Here is a 17285-nt window from a genome sequence, read left to right as displayed (position 1 = left end):
TTCAACTGTCGACAGTCTTCGTCAGTCAACAGACACAGATGAGGTCAGCCTGTACTCTTTTGTCCTGTACGTGTCCCTTCACCTTTCCACTTCACTGTTACATCTCAAACAGTGGACCTAGTGATATTAAGGAGTGTGGAAATCTCGCGTATAGACATTTGACACAAGTGACACCCAATCACCTGACCACGTTGGAAGTCCGTGAGTTTTGCGGAACTGCCCATTCTGCTCTCTCACGATGTCTAATGACTACTGAGCTCAATGATATGGAGTACCTGGCAGTAGGTGGCAGCACAGTGCACCTAATACGAAAAACACATCTTTTTAGCGGTGTCAGGATACATTTTATCACAGTGTACATTCCAAAATCCTGCTGCATATTGGCATTAATGATATGGGCCTATAATTTAGTGGATTGCTCTTATTGCCTTTCTTGAGTAATTAGTGTGCCCTGTCCAACTTTCCAGTCTTTGGGTATGGATCTTTCGTCAAACTAGCGGTTGGATTAATATTGTTAAGTTGTAGCTATTGCATCAGTAAATCGAACTTCATAGGTATGCAATATGTAGTGAAAGGCTTGAGATATGTTCCAAGGGAGGTACTGTCACTTAAGAGTTGGATGTAAAAGATCTTTGACAGTGTAGGTTAGGTTTCGGTGATTGAAAGCACACATGAAAACACACCAGGAAAATGGGAACATTTTCTCTGTACTAGTTTTTTAGCCACACATTCAAGAGGGCAGTGAGCTGGGTCACTATCACGTAATAGCCACTTATCCTCCTTACCACCAGAGGCACATGTTGCCCTTGGGAGGTGGCGTCTGCCACAAGAAGTACATATACATCTTGCCTGTGGGGTGTTGTGAAAGGACAACTGGTCCAACGAGGTACTCACCAATGATCTCTGTCCACACATTGAGGCTGAACTGGTGGTGATGGTTCATGGCAATAATACTGTGCGGATTGAGTGTTGTGAAGGTTGTCAGTACTGTTCCTTGTAAAAGTAGCCTCATCTGTGAGCAGCATGGATGGCAGAAATGCCAGCACCGTCATAGTTTATGCGACAAACCAGTGGCAAAACTTTGACTGTGGAGGCAGATCCATAGTTAATAATGTGCACAGGCATTGTAAGTGATGTGGATAGTGGCAATTCTTGTGGAGAGTTTTCCACACTGTTGTCTGGCTTACCCCATGCTGGCACACCACCTGTGTGGTTCTGCTAGTGGGATCACTGTCAGAGATCTATCTCCACCTTCAAGTGGGTGTACCTGCCTTGGGACGCATTTCCTGACATATGCCCGTATGACCTTTTTTTACTTCTTATCCTCATAGGGATTGTTATTTGCCTTTTGTCCCCATTTAGCAAAATTGGGGGGGGGGGTTAAATCCAGGATGGTGTCTGGCTGCAAGGATGCGTTGTTGGTCAAGTTCTCAGCTTTGGAGTTAAAGGGTGTGAGGAACCAAATAGCCTCTGTGATTTAGCAATGAATCATGCTGTAGAACATGTTCAGCTACTGGGTTCTGTGTCCCACAAATTAGACATTTCTCATAGGCCATTCATGCCTCATGCCATTTACAAGCTCACTTGCCAGATTTTACAAGCATTAAATAATAAAATAGTGCCAGTTGGTGTTTTCTGTGACCTATCTAAGGCATTTGACATTTAATCATAGTCATCTCCTAGATAAATTCAAGTTTTATAGTATTGATGCTGTAGTCAACCAATGGATAACATCACATCTGACGTGAAGAATACAGAGAGTTGTACTTAGTACTTCACCCAGTGTAGTCAGGGGACGTAATTCTGACTAGGAAGAAACCACATATCGGGTTCCCCAAGGCTCAATCTCAGGTCCACTGTTGTTCCTCAAATGTGTAAATGTTCTTCTGTCCAGTACACAACAAGCAGAATTGAAGATGGCATCAGTATTGTAATCAAGCCAAAGAAGCAGAAGAAATGGTTAACAGAGTTCTTAAAAGTATCATTGGTTATTTGCAGATGGTGTCACTCTCCGCTTTAAAAAGACAGTGTATTCTTCTCTGCATATTTAGGGGTACCACATCAGTAATAAGTGTAACACAAGATGACAAAATAATAAATATGGAGGAAAAACTTCAAAATTCTTAGGTGTCCAGTTAGAATTTAAACTGAAAAAAGCTCATTTTGGAACCCATAAACCAACTTAGTTCAGCCAAATTTGCACTTTGAATCATTGCAAATCTTGCAGAGAGACAAATCAGTAAGTTGAGATATTGCACAAATTTTCAATCAGTGATGTCATATGGAATAATGTTTTGGGGTAATTTATCTTTAGGGAAGAAAGTCTTCATTGCTCAAAATTGGGGACTCCCTATTGCTTCACAATATATTTATTCTAATATATTTATTCTGTTATGAAATTTGTTGTAAATTATCCTTACAGTTCAAAACGAACAGTGATGTACAGAATAACAATACTAGAAGGAAAAACGACATTAATTACTCTACATATATGTTGTCTTAAGCACATAAAGGGGTGCACAGTACTGCACAGTAGGGAAACAAACAGAGAAAGGTTCTCCTTGACAACTTCTTCTGTTCTGTAGAAGAATTTATATTATTGTGTTGAGTAAAAGTTGGTGGATAAGAACTACTAACTCACATCTTTTTTTCTTCTTCTTCTCCCCCGTCCCCACCGTTTCTTAGGAATGATCAGCATGTAACCACACATATAAATTAATTTGTGATGTGAATTTAAGATGGTCCATGGGATATGAAAACTAACGATCTTATTATAGAGAGAGAACAGCACACTGAAATATATTTAATTTGCATCTGTGTTAGTTTTGTGACTGAATGTAGCTTAAGATGACAGACTGATCTGTAGTGTAGTCTGAGGTCTACATTAGGTTGGAAGTTGACAGTTTCCTTGAAGGTTTACAAAGTCAACAAACCTGAATATGAAATCTTAGTTATAGAGGGTACCGGGTTGTAGTGTATCCCGAGATTGGAAACGGACAGTTTGGTTATGAGCTGGTGAAAGCAGCAGTTGTGATGCAACAAGAACTATCATTCTTGTTGTGATGTGTTGTTTTCCCAGGTTCTGAGGATCATAATTGTGACCTCTCATCATGATATGGAATGGTTCAGTTCTGCAATTATGAGAGACTTCAAAATGGAAGTAGCACATTATTATGACAGGCCAAGTAACTTCCACTAAATGCTGTATTTCACTTCAAGATAATGCAGATACACGTATTTTTCAACATAGCCAGGAAGTTCTACCAGTAATTCAGTTCCTCGACGATAAAAGGCATTTGAGAACAGCTGTGCGAACGTCCCCGTCATCAGAAAATCTGCAGTCGCTTCAAATCGATTCCTCAGTTGCATCAGCTTTGTTATCTGTGGTCGAAGTTGACGATTTTACTTTCTGATCAGCATCATTCACGCATGTGCAGCCTCTGTTAAATTGTTAGTGCTGTTTCACTATGAACAAACATGGCATTGGATTTGGTCTACATACTGCCAGAATTTCCCCATGGGTCCTTGTGCAATTTAGGCATTTTGCTGGCAAGAATTGTACTGTGCTCTGTATGTGGGAGTATGTTTCCCAGTGTCAAGCCATTTAATTTGCACATTGTAGTCCACCTGTTAACCATAATGCAGCAGAACTGTGTAAGTAGGGAACCTATAGTATGTACTCTCTTTTGACAATGCACCACTCTTTCATATATCCACCTTCTATTACAGATGGAGAGTGGGCAGTGGGTGCTCAGTATATGAGAATTAATGGTAACACCTTCAGTCACCATTCTTCTTGCACAATGGCCTTAGTGTGGGACTCCAGACAAATGCGCTGGGATGGTTCCTCTGAAATGGCACGTCCGTCTTCCTTCCCTAATCCGATGATACTGATGACCTCGCTGTCTGTTCTCCTTCCCCAAAACAACCCAACCCTTAGTGTGGGACCAAACGTGTAACTTACTTTTTGAAGTCCCCTCCTGTTTTATCTCATTGGAAAATATGGCAACAAACTGACCATGCATATAATATCCCCCCCCTCCTCAAATCTGTCTCTTAAACACATCCATTCACATGTTGGATTTCAATGAGTGGCTTATGTCCACCTATTTGATAATATCATGGGTGAATGCAGACAGGAGACTGTTATAAAGTTCAGTATTTCCAGTTTTGACTCCTTTGCACCACAGTATTTGCCTTTACGTTCTCAGGGAAACTAAAGTAAATATAAATGTTGGTGGATGGATGAGCGTTTGTTAATGTATCTCAGTGTCCAAAATTGATAGATAGGGTGTTTTTTTTCCAGTGGTGATTCTTCAACTACATTTTGAACTGTAGTCTATTATGATTTCTACTTACCTATGCAGTGTTACGTGGCTTTATGCTTAATTACAGACTTACTGATTCATCAGTTGATTTGTTTTCGCCTCATAACGCCCACGGTTTACGTCCTCCTTCATTGCTGAGCGATGTATCATTTTCCGTTCTGACGCTGCAACTCTTCCTTTCCTATATCTTTACTGCTTTTTATCTGTATAAATGATGAACTATTGGTTTTGTCGTTTAACACCTATTTAATAACTGTGTAAGTATTAAAGGCATCAGGTCCCACCTAAAGAGTCACCCGCTTAAACGTTTTACAAGAACCTTTCAAGACTCGATCGATCTGTTTACAAAGATAAAAAAAGAATATCTCTTCCTTTGACGTTGTCCAACAACAACCTAGGAAGCTCGACGCCCTCGCGGCCCAGACTCTTCTATGGCTCACGGTAGTTTGCAGCATTCGTTTTATTCCTTGCCAACTTGCCGCTACATCGAACTTTTGTGGTGATAGTTGGGCAACATCTTCCACATTATCTGCAACATAGATAAACTTTCTTCCCACAGTATTTCTTAAAACCCAAAAAGACAAATGTAAGAACATAATAATACTAACTATTCTTACAATTTTTTGTATAAGTCTTCGTCGATTTAATAAGAGGTGGGACAGACCTAAGCCTTGTGACACCACACCTGATAATTGAAGGGATCGGCAGTAGAAATTGTGGACACTCAGTGTAGTATTTACTAGCCTAATCACATTATCAGTTGTGTTCCGGAATGCACCACATGCTGGGATCTAATAGTTTCATATGTAAGATTAGAGAGCGCTGTCTCAATGAAGTCGCTGTTAGAATCAGCCAACCCATAAATATACCTGGATGTAACACTTTTTAGGAATATGAAAAGGAATGATCACATAGGCTCAGTCAAGGGTAGGTAGGTAGCAGATGTTAGTTTATTGGTAGAATACTGGGGAAATACATTCAGACTACAAAGGAGATAGCTTACAAATCACTTGTGTTACCAGTTCTAGAATATTGCTCGAATGTGTGGAACCCATACCAATTAAGACTAACAGGAACGTGGAACATGCACAGAAAAGGTAACAGCTTTGTTTGATCTATGGCAGTGCATCACAGAGATACTGAGGGAACTGAACTGGAAGACTCTTGAAGATGGATGTAAACTATCCTGTGAAAGTCTACTAACAAAGTTTCAAGAACTGGCTTTAAATGACGACCCTAGGAATATACCCCCTACGTATTGCTCAGCTAGAGACCGCGAGGATAAGATTAGAATAATTACTGTATGCACAAAGGCACTCGGTCAGTTATTTTTCCTGTGCTTCATACGTAAATGGAATGGGAAGAAACCGTAATAATTGGTAAAATGGGTCTCAGTCTCTGCCATGCACTTCACAGAAGTATGCAGAATATAGATGTAGATGTAGATATAAATTCTTTTGACTTTTTGTATTTATGTTCTTGTCTTTGAATTCCACAAAACATATAACATACAATAACACAAAATATACTGTTTTCGGTAAGCCTTTTCTTCTACCGATCCCTTTAATTCTTCCGTCTTCTTCCAGGAGAGTTTGTTCAAAAATAATTCAGTATCTTCACAATGATTCTACTTGTTTACATTTTTTATATTCTTGTGTGTTGCGAATCCTGTTATAACACTTACTACATTTTTTATTGTTGGTTGATACTGTACTGTATATTTACAGGCCGGAGGAGGATCGAGATCGTGGGAGCCATTTGGACGATACTGAGTGTCCCTTCGAGCTGATAGTGCAACGCTCTGCTCTAGCTCGCAAGTTGCGCTCTGTGTACGAGGACTTGAGCACTACGGGGCTGGTGCAGATCCGCATCAACAATTGGATAGAAGTGAGCTTCTGTTTGCCACAGAAGGTGCACCAGTGCCACTGCAGGGGCATTGTGCTGGAGCCAGAATCCATCAAGAGGTACCTTGAGTTTGAAGAAAGGTGCGATATACAATCTAACATATGCCTGTTGTGCACTGGACCCCGCTTACCGCACTTTTCTGTATTTTTCTTCAGTCTCGTCTTATGCTTGTTCTTTGTTGGTTGTGGAATTGTTGTATCAAGTAATGTATATAATTTGTTAAATTATGAAGGTAAGGAAATGTCCACATACTAATAACATAAATTCAAATGAAGGAAGCAGCATTATACATTGATCAGCCAGAACATTATGACCAGCGACCTCCTGTCAGTATAAATCGAGGAATGACTGCTAGTCAGACATATGCATGGTGCATGTAGTTATCAGTGTGTGTGCTGTCTGTGTGTGGAATGGGGAATGCGTGTGATGTATCTGGGTTTGACCGAGGGCAGATTGTGACGGCCTGGAGGCTCGTCATGAGCATTTTGGAAACTGCAAGACTTGGTGGGTGTTCAAGGAGTGTCTTTAACATGTGGAAAAACCAGGGTGAAACCATGTCCAGATTTGTGGTTAGGTGGCCACCCCTCATTACAGATGTTAAACATCGTAAGCTGGGCGGACTGGTAGACAGGACACGCAGCAAATTGCGATGGAACTAACATCAGACTTTAATGCTGGGTGGAACACTTATAATGATGGGCCCCAGAGCATGGTCCGATGAATCCCAATACCTCCTCCATTGTGCCCATGAGAGATCACAAATCTACCATCTCCCAGGGGACACAACTCCTTGACACCTGTACTGTGGAATGGAGACAAGCTGGCAGTGGCTTCATTATGCTCGGGGGAACATTTACGTGGCTATCTGTGGGTCCAGTGGACCTCACGCAAGGCATCATTATGGACACGGAATATCGTACACTGGTTGCAGACTACGTACACCCCTTTATGATGATTGTGTTTCCTGACAGCAGTATTATTTTTCAGGAAGATATTGCCCCAAGTCATAAGGCCAGGAAAGTGATGGATTGGTGTGAGGAACACAGTGGTCCCAAGTCATGAGGGCAGGAGAGTGATGCAGTGGCTCGAGGAACACAGTGGTGAGTTTCAGTTGATGTGTTGGTCTCACAACCCGCCGTATCTGAACCCGATGGAACACATCTGGGATGTGATTGAATGTGACATTGGAGCCCATTGCCACCCTCCTCGCATTTTGCAGGAATTGTGTGCAGAGTGGTGCTCTAGCAACCTGCCAAGGCCTCATTGTTTCCATGCCGCAATGTGTCACTGCTGTTATCCATACCAAAGGTGGACATACTGGCTGTTAGGTTTGATGATCATAATGTTCTGGCTGATCGTTGTAAATCAGTTGGCATTTTAACACTTAATTTTTTTAGCCAAGGATTCTCTGTTAGGAGCTAAATGGGCCAAGAACAAGCATGTTTTATAAAATCTTCTCGGTTCACACGCAGTGTGTGTTTATAGTCGGTGTGATGAATGACAGCTGGCTCTGAATGTAGAAAAATGTAAGTTAATGCAGATGACTAGGAAAAACAAACTCATGTTTGAATACAGAATTAGTAGTGTGTTTCTTCACACAGTCATGTCGATTAAATATCTAGGCATAACACTGCAAAGTGAATGGAATGAGTATGTGAGGTTTGTAGCAGGAGTCACGATTGGTTGACTTTAATGTATTTGGAGAATTTTAGGAAAGTGTGGTACATCTGTAAAGGAGAGTGCATGTAGGGTACTAGTGTGACCTATTCTCGAGTGTTTGGGATCTGCAGCAGGTCGAATTAAAGGAAGACGAAGCAGTTCAAAGGGAGGCTGTCATATTTGTTATGTAGGTTCAAACAACACACATCTATTATGGATTTGCTGTCTGAACTCGTATGGAAATTGCTGGAGGGAAGGCAGCATTGTTTCTGAGGTGCACTATCGAGAAAAGTTAGAGAACCAGAATTTGAGGCTGACTGCTGAATGGTTCTACTGCCACCAGTGTATGTGAAGATTAAGAGGTTAGGGCTTGTACAGAAGTGTGTAGACAGTCTTTTCCCCCCCTCACTCTTTTGTCAGTTGAACAGAAAAAGAAATGATTATTGGTGGTACAGAGTACCCTCCACCACGGACCATATAGTGTATGCAGATGTAGATGCGTCCCAGTTCCATTAGGATGATGGGTATGAAAAATAATTGGTTATGTTCACAAAATCACTGTATTCATTCAAAGTAGCCTCCCCCTGAATCAATTCACAGCTGAAAACATTTTATAAGTGTTTTGAAACAATCACTGTAGTTATTTTTGAAACCTGGGTCTCTGTAACTGCATTGCAACCATGTTCCTTCAATACTAACTTCAAGTTAGGGAAAATCCAGATATCTGTTGACCAAGGAATGTGATCCATTTTCCGGCAAGAAACTCATGCACTGTTTTTTCTTTGTGGGCTGGGGCATTGTTGTGGAGGAGCGACTGGGAACCTACCTTATTTTAGTCAAGTTAAATTCAACAAATTTTCATCTACAAACATTTGGAGGATGTTGAGATAATACTGAGAATCGATGGTTTGCACATGTGGTCCAAATGCCTTGTGAATCATTCCTTTGGAATGGAATAAAAGTGTCAGATTTGTCTTTGCATGGCTCTTCTCGCAAGTGCACTTTCTTGGGTTTCAGCTTTTGTGGGCTAAACCACACTACACTCTGCCACTTTTTAAGGGCTTCCTGTTGGAAACGCCATGTCTCACTACCAATTACAGTATCACTTTGAGCTGCTTGTAACAGGTCATTTCAGAGTTGGACTCTGCCATATTTTTCATTGCCTCAAATTGCATGCAGCACAAACCACACTCAAATTGCCCAAACCCTCAGGCAAAATTCTGTGCACAAACGTTTTTGGTATTCCTGACAGCTCCTTGATTAGCAATGGAGAAAAACATGTATCTGGTGCAATGATATTGGCTTCTTTTTACATATTTTCATCTGTACATCTTATTTGTGGCTTTGATGCTCTTGGCATCTCCTTAATGTCCTCCCTGCCATCATGAAACAAAGCATACCATGACAAAAATTTGGATGACTTAAACATTCACTGCAATAAACACTTTTCAAACATTTTACTGTATGTGAATAAATGATTGAATAAAATAGAAAGAAACTTCCACATGGGAAAAATATATTAAAAACAAAGATTCCAAGACTTTCCCCAAGCGGGAAAGCGCCGGTAGACAGGCACAATAAAATAACACACAAACACACGCACAAAATTACGAGCTTTCACAACCGGCGGTTGCTTCATCAGGAAAGAGGGAAGGAGAAGGAAAGATGAAAGGGTGTGGGTTTTAAGGGAGAGGGTAAGGAGCCATTCCAATCCCGGTAGCGGAAAGACTTACCTTAGGGGGAAAAAAAGGATAGGTATATACTCCATATATACTTTGGAGTATATACATTCATTCCTTAGGGGGGGAAAAGGATAGGTATATACTCCAAAGTATATATGGAGTATATACCTATCCTTTTTTTCCCCCTAAGGTAAGTCTTTCCGCTCCCGGGATTGGAATGGCTCCTTACCCTCTCCCTTAAAACCCACATCCTTTCATCTTTCCTTCTCCTTCCCTCTTTCCTGACGAAGCAACCGCCGGTTGCGAAAGCTCGTAATTTTGTGTTTGTGTGTTATTTTATTGTGCCTGTCTACCGGCGCTTTCCTGCTGAATAAATGATTGGTGTGACTAATTCAGCCAAATAGTATAAATCTTAATCTATAGGTAAGACAGTTGCAAATATTAGTTATTGGCTGATGTGCCTAATTTCAACAAAAAACTTGATGTTGCCTAACTGTTCCAGTGCCATTTTCCAATGAGTGTAAGGCACATACTGTTACATTTGCAACTTGGACATCCATTGCAGCAACGATAGCTCTTTGATCCTCTACACAGCCGTTGTTGAAACTTCAAGGATTGTAATGTAACAACTTGCCACGAGTTAGCCTTGCAGTTTGTAATTACACACAAGCGTTCCTAATGTAACTGGGGCATGCTGTGCTTGCGATGTCTTAGGGATAAGATAGTTGAGCTCTGTTAAATGGTGGGTCATGGGTCATCTGTCTTTATCAAACAATGTTTTTGCAACCTTTTCAGGAAATTATTGGTTGATATGTCTCTAAAAGATGGCATTTCTTCCTACTATGGTGATGTTTGTAGCAAAACATTAAAATATTTTATTGCATCACTAGAATTCCCTTGAGTGTCCTTGAGATCAGTCAGTGATTCAAGGAATATCCTCTAACAGATGTAAGCTCACTGGGAAAAGTATTAGTCACCCCATTAACACTTTGAAGTTGGCCATTTATAGGAATATTGGACCAAGAAGACTGGTTATTTATGCTATTATTTATGGCACATATGTCATTGATGTAATTTATATAGCAATACAAAGACCAAGCCTCAAGATTTATTTTTCATATTTACTTTGGTTCTTTGATAGCTTCTAATTTTTAAAATAATGATTATGGTGTCACTCAGTTCTCGAGGCAAGTGTCCAACAGAAAGTGTGCACTGCATATGAGGTCCAGCAATATCTCATGCTACAGTCTACGTGAAGATCAATCTCATCATTACGTCTGCCCCTGGATAAGTTTGATGTACCACAAACGACTAAAGGCCGTCTTCTCATGCGGCAACTCATTCAAACACTGAATTTTCCTATGAGATTTTGCAAGTTTGTTTGGCATATACATTCTAAACCCACACCTTCCCAGAAAGGTACAAAGATTTCACTCACACACATTGTTGCACCAGCAGAGTAGCAAAGTTGACTATTTTCAATGAAACACAGGATAATTTGTGAAATTGCTGCTGACTTGTGTACTTTCTTTGTCTCCTCCCAGTCATTTGGACTGTAAAATTGTAATACAGATAACAAAAACAGAAATCTCTTTTTACTAACAGTGCATCTGAAAACATCTTTGCCTGTCTCATTGTTTGTAAACAAGCTGTGAACCGATTTGTTTCCCAATTTGAAAATGCATGAATATGTTAACAGACAAATTATGCTTTTACTTCATTGACATCAGCATCTCGTAGATAGGATAGGTCATAATCTGTTTCCTATTCTGAATTTGTTTTGTGATCACTAAAGATATTGAAATCTGGATTATTATCTCTGTAATCAAAGGCTCATCTGAAGATTCACTGAGATGTCTTGGAACATCCGCATCTGTCTCACATAAAATGTGTTCCATAGAAGGCCCAGCCCAGCTTTCCCGTTTCCTTGCAATGAAAAAACAGTAGCATTGAACAGAACACTGGTACATCTGTGGGACCTCTTAGGGTCCATAAATAAGAAACAAATAACAGCAACAATGCAAGATTTCTGGCATGTGTTCCTTGCCAACCAATAGGAAGGTACACAGAGGAGTCTATTTTACTTCGCAGAGAAGGGTCGAAGTATCACAATGCAAGAAATCGTAGCAGTCTGAGAGATGGTCCATAGTAGTTAAGGAGTAATTAAATTCAGTTACAAAAAGCCACACTTCCAGCTCAATTTACTACAGTGTAAGAGAGCAGAGTTACAACAAGCAATATAGATGGTTAAACAAAGGGAAAAGCGCACAACTTATTAGGAATGAAAATTGTAATTCATACAAGAAATAATTATGGTCCAAACATTGCGTGCAGCACACAGCTGGCCGGTTAATTATTATGTATATTATAGGATAAATGTTCACCAAAGGAGTCGTATCACAGCAAGGCTTGGCATGCAGCCGTTAAAAAATACTTACAACTTTCTACAGAACAACGCCTTAAATAGCTTATCTAAAATAAGAATGTTCTTACCGTATAAAAAGTACCTCTGTAAAAATGTGTTGTTGCCTTAGATTGCCGTTACTTTTATTTTACGGCTCGAAAGCACTTCGAGTGGTATTACAAGACAGTGGGTCTCTAATGGATCACTAATCAGTAGTTGAAATGTAATGAAGTTCAAGATCACCAGATTCAGTAAAAAAAGTGGATGAAACTTCTATAATACCTTCACAGAAACTGATGTCCTCCATCGCTCACCACAGGGGATGTCGAACACACTGAGGCCTGCCTCCGGAACTCGTGATGCCGAGTTTGAGGCCCACTTGGCTGTATACTTCCATTGATTGGCCGTGCAATACACGCAGAGAATGTCGCATCAACTCAGCCATCACCCCCATTTTCCGTGGAATATAAACAGTGGTTTCAATCTTTCAAATGCACAACCTGCTGCTTCAGAAACGAGAACCAGTAAGCACTGCAAAGCCTTCAGAGACAAAAGTCACATCAGCAAGCTCAGCATCAAGTTTCCTTCTCTGCCTCTTTGTGTGCTGTCTGCACCTGTTGGGAAGCCACAATATCTGTCAGCAAGTCTGTGAGTAGCAATGTCTCGCAGCTCGTCGATACGAGCTGGTACACAGCTCAGAATCAGTGCCACACGGAATTGCTGATGTTTTGCGTTTGAAAGGTGGATCAGCTCACTGTTAAGCAGGTGATTACAATGTTTTGGTTGATCGGTGGTTTTCAACACACTGGGTGACAGGTGTTGGCCGTTCCTCTGCATCTTCGTGATGACTGTGCAACTCTTACCATAATACTTGGAATACGTGCGGAGTAAGCAGTGGCACAATGTAGTCTGAATTCAATCACTTCATTTGGTCAGCTGTTTACATTTATTATCCTAATGTATGGAATTGCTTTAACTTTCATGTTTTGTTTCTTTACCTTGGCATTTTAAATTTCTTCTGTGGATTGCTGAATACAGTTTCTTCGAATACATTGCCTTAACCTTTTAGTTACATTGGCACGTGAAAAATAACGTAGAATTACTGCATTGGAGATTCTGTGTCTACTTTTTTTATCGTCTTGTTCTTATAACAAATTGCACTGTATGTGGTGATATTAAAATAAGGAGATGGTAGAACTGCTTCAACTAATTGCTAGGAATTGCTGTGTCTGTCTGATACTATTTCATTGGCCACTTACAACCAGTCTCCAACTCACCCCCTTGCTTTTCCACAGCACTCACAACAAGCATGTACTGACACTGCCATAGTAGACAAAATCGTTCTTGCTTTTTGTTCCACTGCAGACCCTTCAGTTTTAAAACTAGTGTGTAGCTTAGATAGCGAAATTGTAAATACATACTTTCGAATTTGTAGTTCTCTTACAAGTAGTTATCTTATGACAAGCTGCTATCTGAACTGGTGAGGATCTGATATATTTGTGTATTGGAGAACAGTTAGAATATGTGAGTTCATAATTTTTGATGTTTTATAAATTTGCATTAATCCACTCATTTTCACATTTCTCTTTGCCCTATGGAGTAGGATAAAAGAAATAACTATTGATTTAGTATACATAGCAGAGTTATTTTATTTGGTAACACATTTTCGAGGGGTGTGTGTGTGTTTTAAATAGATACTGTTTTGAAATAAAAATAAAAGAAGTAGACTTCTCAACAGTTTTATTTTTTACATAAAAGTCTGTACTTTAATCTATGTTTCTACGTAATTCCCACCAATATTAAGACACTTACCATAGTGTACAACCAACTTTGAATACCATCCACATAGAACTCTGCAGCCAGAACAAAACTTTCAGGTTTACACATAGAGCACTTAATGCAATTGTTAAAGAACATCTAAATTATCGAACGTTATGCTGAGGTAGCAGAATCCTACAAGGATGGTATTGAAAGCTGGTTTAATGGTACAATCCATGTACCAAAAAAATTGCTAAGAAAAGTCTGTTTGCTTTATTTTTATTTCAAAACAGCACTTACTAAAAAAAAAAAAAAAAAAAAAAAAAGTGCCTCGTACTTTAGTACCTAAACATCTTGCAAGGGAATACCAGACTTTTTTTGGTGAACTAATTTCAAAACCTCTCAGTGTACAGAAATTCAGTACTACTTCTAAAAATAAAAACTGTAATAAAGGAAAATTGTAGATTTCAGTTGCATATGAGGTTTGATCACAAAGTAATGGGAATTTTTGATTAAGAAGAATTTTATTTATTCATCATCATCAGCTTTGTCTCCATCAAAGTAATACTCCTCAGATATAATACGCTTGTGCCATCATTTTTTCCTATCTTGGAAGCACTTCAAGAACTCTCTTATTATTAAGTTGTTTAACTCCTTCAATGGTTCTGTTTTTATCTCATCAGTGGCGGAAAATTGATTATATTTCGTGGTTCTGTTCAGCCTTGGGAATACGAAAAAGTCACTGTCCTATGCACCCTCCCACTACCACCTACTCCAGTCCTGTAACCCGGAAGGTGTACACGATCAAAGGGAGAGCCACGTGTGAAAGCACCCACGTGATTTACCAACTGACATGCCTGCACTGTGACGCTTTCTATGTGGGAATGACCAGCAACAAACTGTCCATTCGCATGAATGGACACAGGCAGACAGTGTTTGTTGGTAATAAGGATCACCCTGTGGCTAAACATGCCTTGGTGCACGGCCAGCACATCTTGGCACAGTGTTACACCGTCCGAGTTATCTGGATACTTCCCACCAACACCAACCTATCCGAACTCCGGAGATGGGAACTCGCCCTTCAGTATATCCTCTCTTCTCGATATCCGCCAGGCCTCAACCTCCGCTAATTTCAAGTTGCCGCCGCTCATACCTCACCTGTCTTTCAACAACCTCTTTGCCTCTGTACTTCCGCCTCGACTGACATCTCCGCCCTTACTCTTTGCCTTTAAATATGTCTGCTTGTGTCTGTGTATGTGCGGATGGATATGTGTGCGTGTGTGTGTGCGTGCGTGCGTGTGCGTGCGTGTGTGTGTGTGTGTGTGTGTGTGTGTGTGTGTGTGTGTGTGTGTGTGTGCACCTGTCCTTTTTTTCCCCCTAAGGGAAGTCTTTCCGCTCCTGGGATTGTGACTCCTTGACTCCTTACCCTCTCCCTTAAAACCCACTTCCTTTCGTCTTTCCCTCTCCTTCCTGAAGAAGCAACCATCGGTTGCGAAAGCTAGTAATTCTGTGTGTGTGTTTGTGTGTTTTGTTCATTGTGCCTGTCTGCCGGCGCTCTCCCGCTTGGTAAGTCTTGGAATCTTTGTTTTTAATATATTTTTCCCATGTGGAAGTTTCTTTCTATTTTATTTACACAGTCATAAATAAGGAACATAAGTCGTCAGAACCCGTACTACAATTTTCAAAACCTTCCCACAGTATGCAATAGATTCTTGCCCCCACACAAAAACAGCAAAATGGTGCAATATTTTTGAATTATGATAAAGGTGTGAAAGTAACGTTTGTCTGCATTTAAAAGAAACTACAAGCTGACCAGCAAACTAGAGTATGTGACAAATTATGTAATATCCTAGTGCACACCAAAACTGTATCCACATCACTAACGTTGACATAAACAAGTTCAATTTTTCATATTTGTTAGTAACAACCACTCACACAGTTGCAGATGACATGGCATGCTGCATGCCAAAGAAATGACAACCAGGCACACAAAATACACCGAAATAGTGGCAATGAACATGGAAACCGTGCTGTCATTTAAAGTAAATACATTATAAAACTATTCACAGACTACAATATTTCGAACCAAAAAGTACACGTGTAATAGTGTTTTTAATGTATATAATGAAGCTGATTTTGCATTACAGACTAATGAAAAACCCACTGGCGAGGGTGATACTGCCGCTGAAACTAGTTTGGGAAATCAAATAAATAAAACAAAAGTGTTTTGCATCAAAGTGGATCCACAGTCCTCGTTTTGTTGTTGCGTGTAGGATGGTGAAAATTATTAATCTTTAAATGATTTTCATTTCGCCCCCCATCACATTGATTGCAATACTCTTACTTAGCACTGGTTCTCCATATCTGTAATTGTTCCTGCTGCTTCTTAGAGATATGGTGTGGCACTTAATTCTTTGTCATTCGTACTTGTTTGACCATACTGGAAATGTCTGCATCCGCCCACTGTGTCACTTGATGGTGTACTGTTACTATACATTTCCAGCTTGGAATGGGTTGTTGCAGTGTTGCTCCCCTTGAGAGGCAGAAAATGAATTGCCACACCATACTTCACTTTATCAGCAGTCTCTGCCATTTTCTCTTGGCTCGTCTAGCGGTGTGCTACATTCCTGTGATTTCAAACCTGGGGATTTCAATGTATAACATGTTTGCAGACATGTACTTCCAAACAAACAAAAAAATTATTAACTAACTTATGTTTTAGGTGATTATTAAAACTTTGGTTCCTGTCATAAAGGAGCTTTCTGGCATCTTCTCTCTCATTTTTCATCTCATTTCCTTACAAGAATTGTGTGTTACTGACCAGTTGTCATACTTTTTGCAAAGTAATGAACTTAAGAAAATACTGGTCTCAGTATTTGTGGCAGATGGAGTCCACATCCCCTATTCTGATGCAGAGGCACCGGTTTATTTTCACTGCTGTGAATGCTGTTTCATTTTGGCACGGAGTGATGGAATTGTGGCTTATCGATATTAACTAATTAGAATGCAAAATCAGCTATATTCTTTTTTGAAAGATCAAAGCGCTGCTGAGATTTAAATCTTCCCTGGCTTTCAGCTGGCTGATGGTATATGACTGGTACAGCACAAGGGGGTACCCAAATCAACCAAAATTTTTCAACTTATTTATTCAAATTTTAATCACAAACCTTCAAAGTAATCTTTACCTGCAGTAGTACACTTGTCTAATCTTTTGTTACATTTTTAAAACAGTATTTAAATTTATCTTCCGTGATGCTTGACAGCATCTCCATCTTTTTCGTCTTCACCTCAGCAACATCAGCAATACACTTTCATCTCGTGTCACTTAACATTGTAGGGGGGGGAAAAAAAAAATCTTACGGGGCGAGGTCTGGTGAGTATCAAGGGTTGAGGAACAGGGATCAGTCATATCTTTTTCGGTAGAGAGTCGTCGAACAGACAGGGCTGTGTAAGCAAGAACATTATCGTGATGGAAAAACCAGTCACCTGACTGATTTTGCCACACACAGTTTTGCAGGCAATTCAAAACTTCCAAGTGGAAAGCCTGGT

The 17285-nt window shown here is 40.1% G+C and overlaps 1 protein-coding gene across 2 annotated transcripts in view; it reads left to right on the top strand.

Annotated features, from left to right (window-relative positions):
* Positions 1 to 17285, top strand: part of LOC126291746 (GATOR complex protein NPRL3) — an 84524-nt gene that overhangs the window by 7732 nt on the left and 59507 nt on the right. The window contains exon 2 of one of the 2 annotated variants that reach the window (XM_049985423.1): positions 6056 to 6313. In XM_049985423.1, coding sequence (XP_049841380.1) covers positions 6056 to 6313 — 258 coding nt within the window. The remainder of the gene's footprint in view (positions 1 to 6055; positions 6314 to 17285) is intronic. The other variant, XM_049985424.1, reaches the window with a different exon arrangement.

The sequence above is a fragment of the Schistocerca gregaria genome, chromosome 9 (genome assembly GCF_023897955.1).
Source record: "Schistocerca gregaria isolate iqSchGreg1 chromosome 9, iqSchGreg1.2, whole genome shotgun sequence".
Taxonomy (NCBI): Eukaryota; Metazoa; Arthropoda; class Insecta; order Orthoptera; family Acrididae; genus Schistocerca; species Schistocerca gregaria.
The sequence above is the reverse complement of the archived record's forward strand: the minus strand, read 5'-3'. Positions and strand labels throughout refer to the sequence as shown.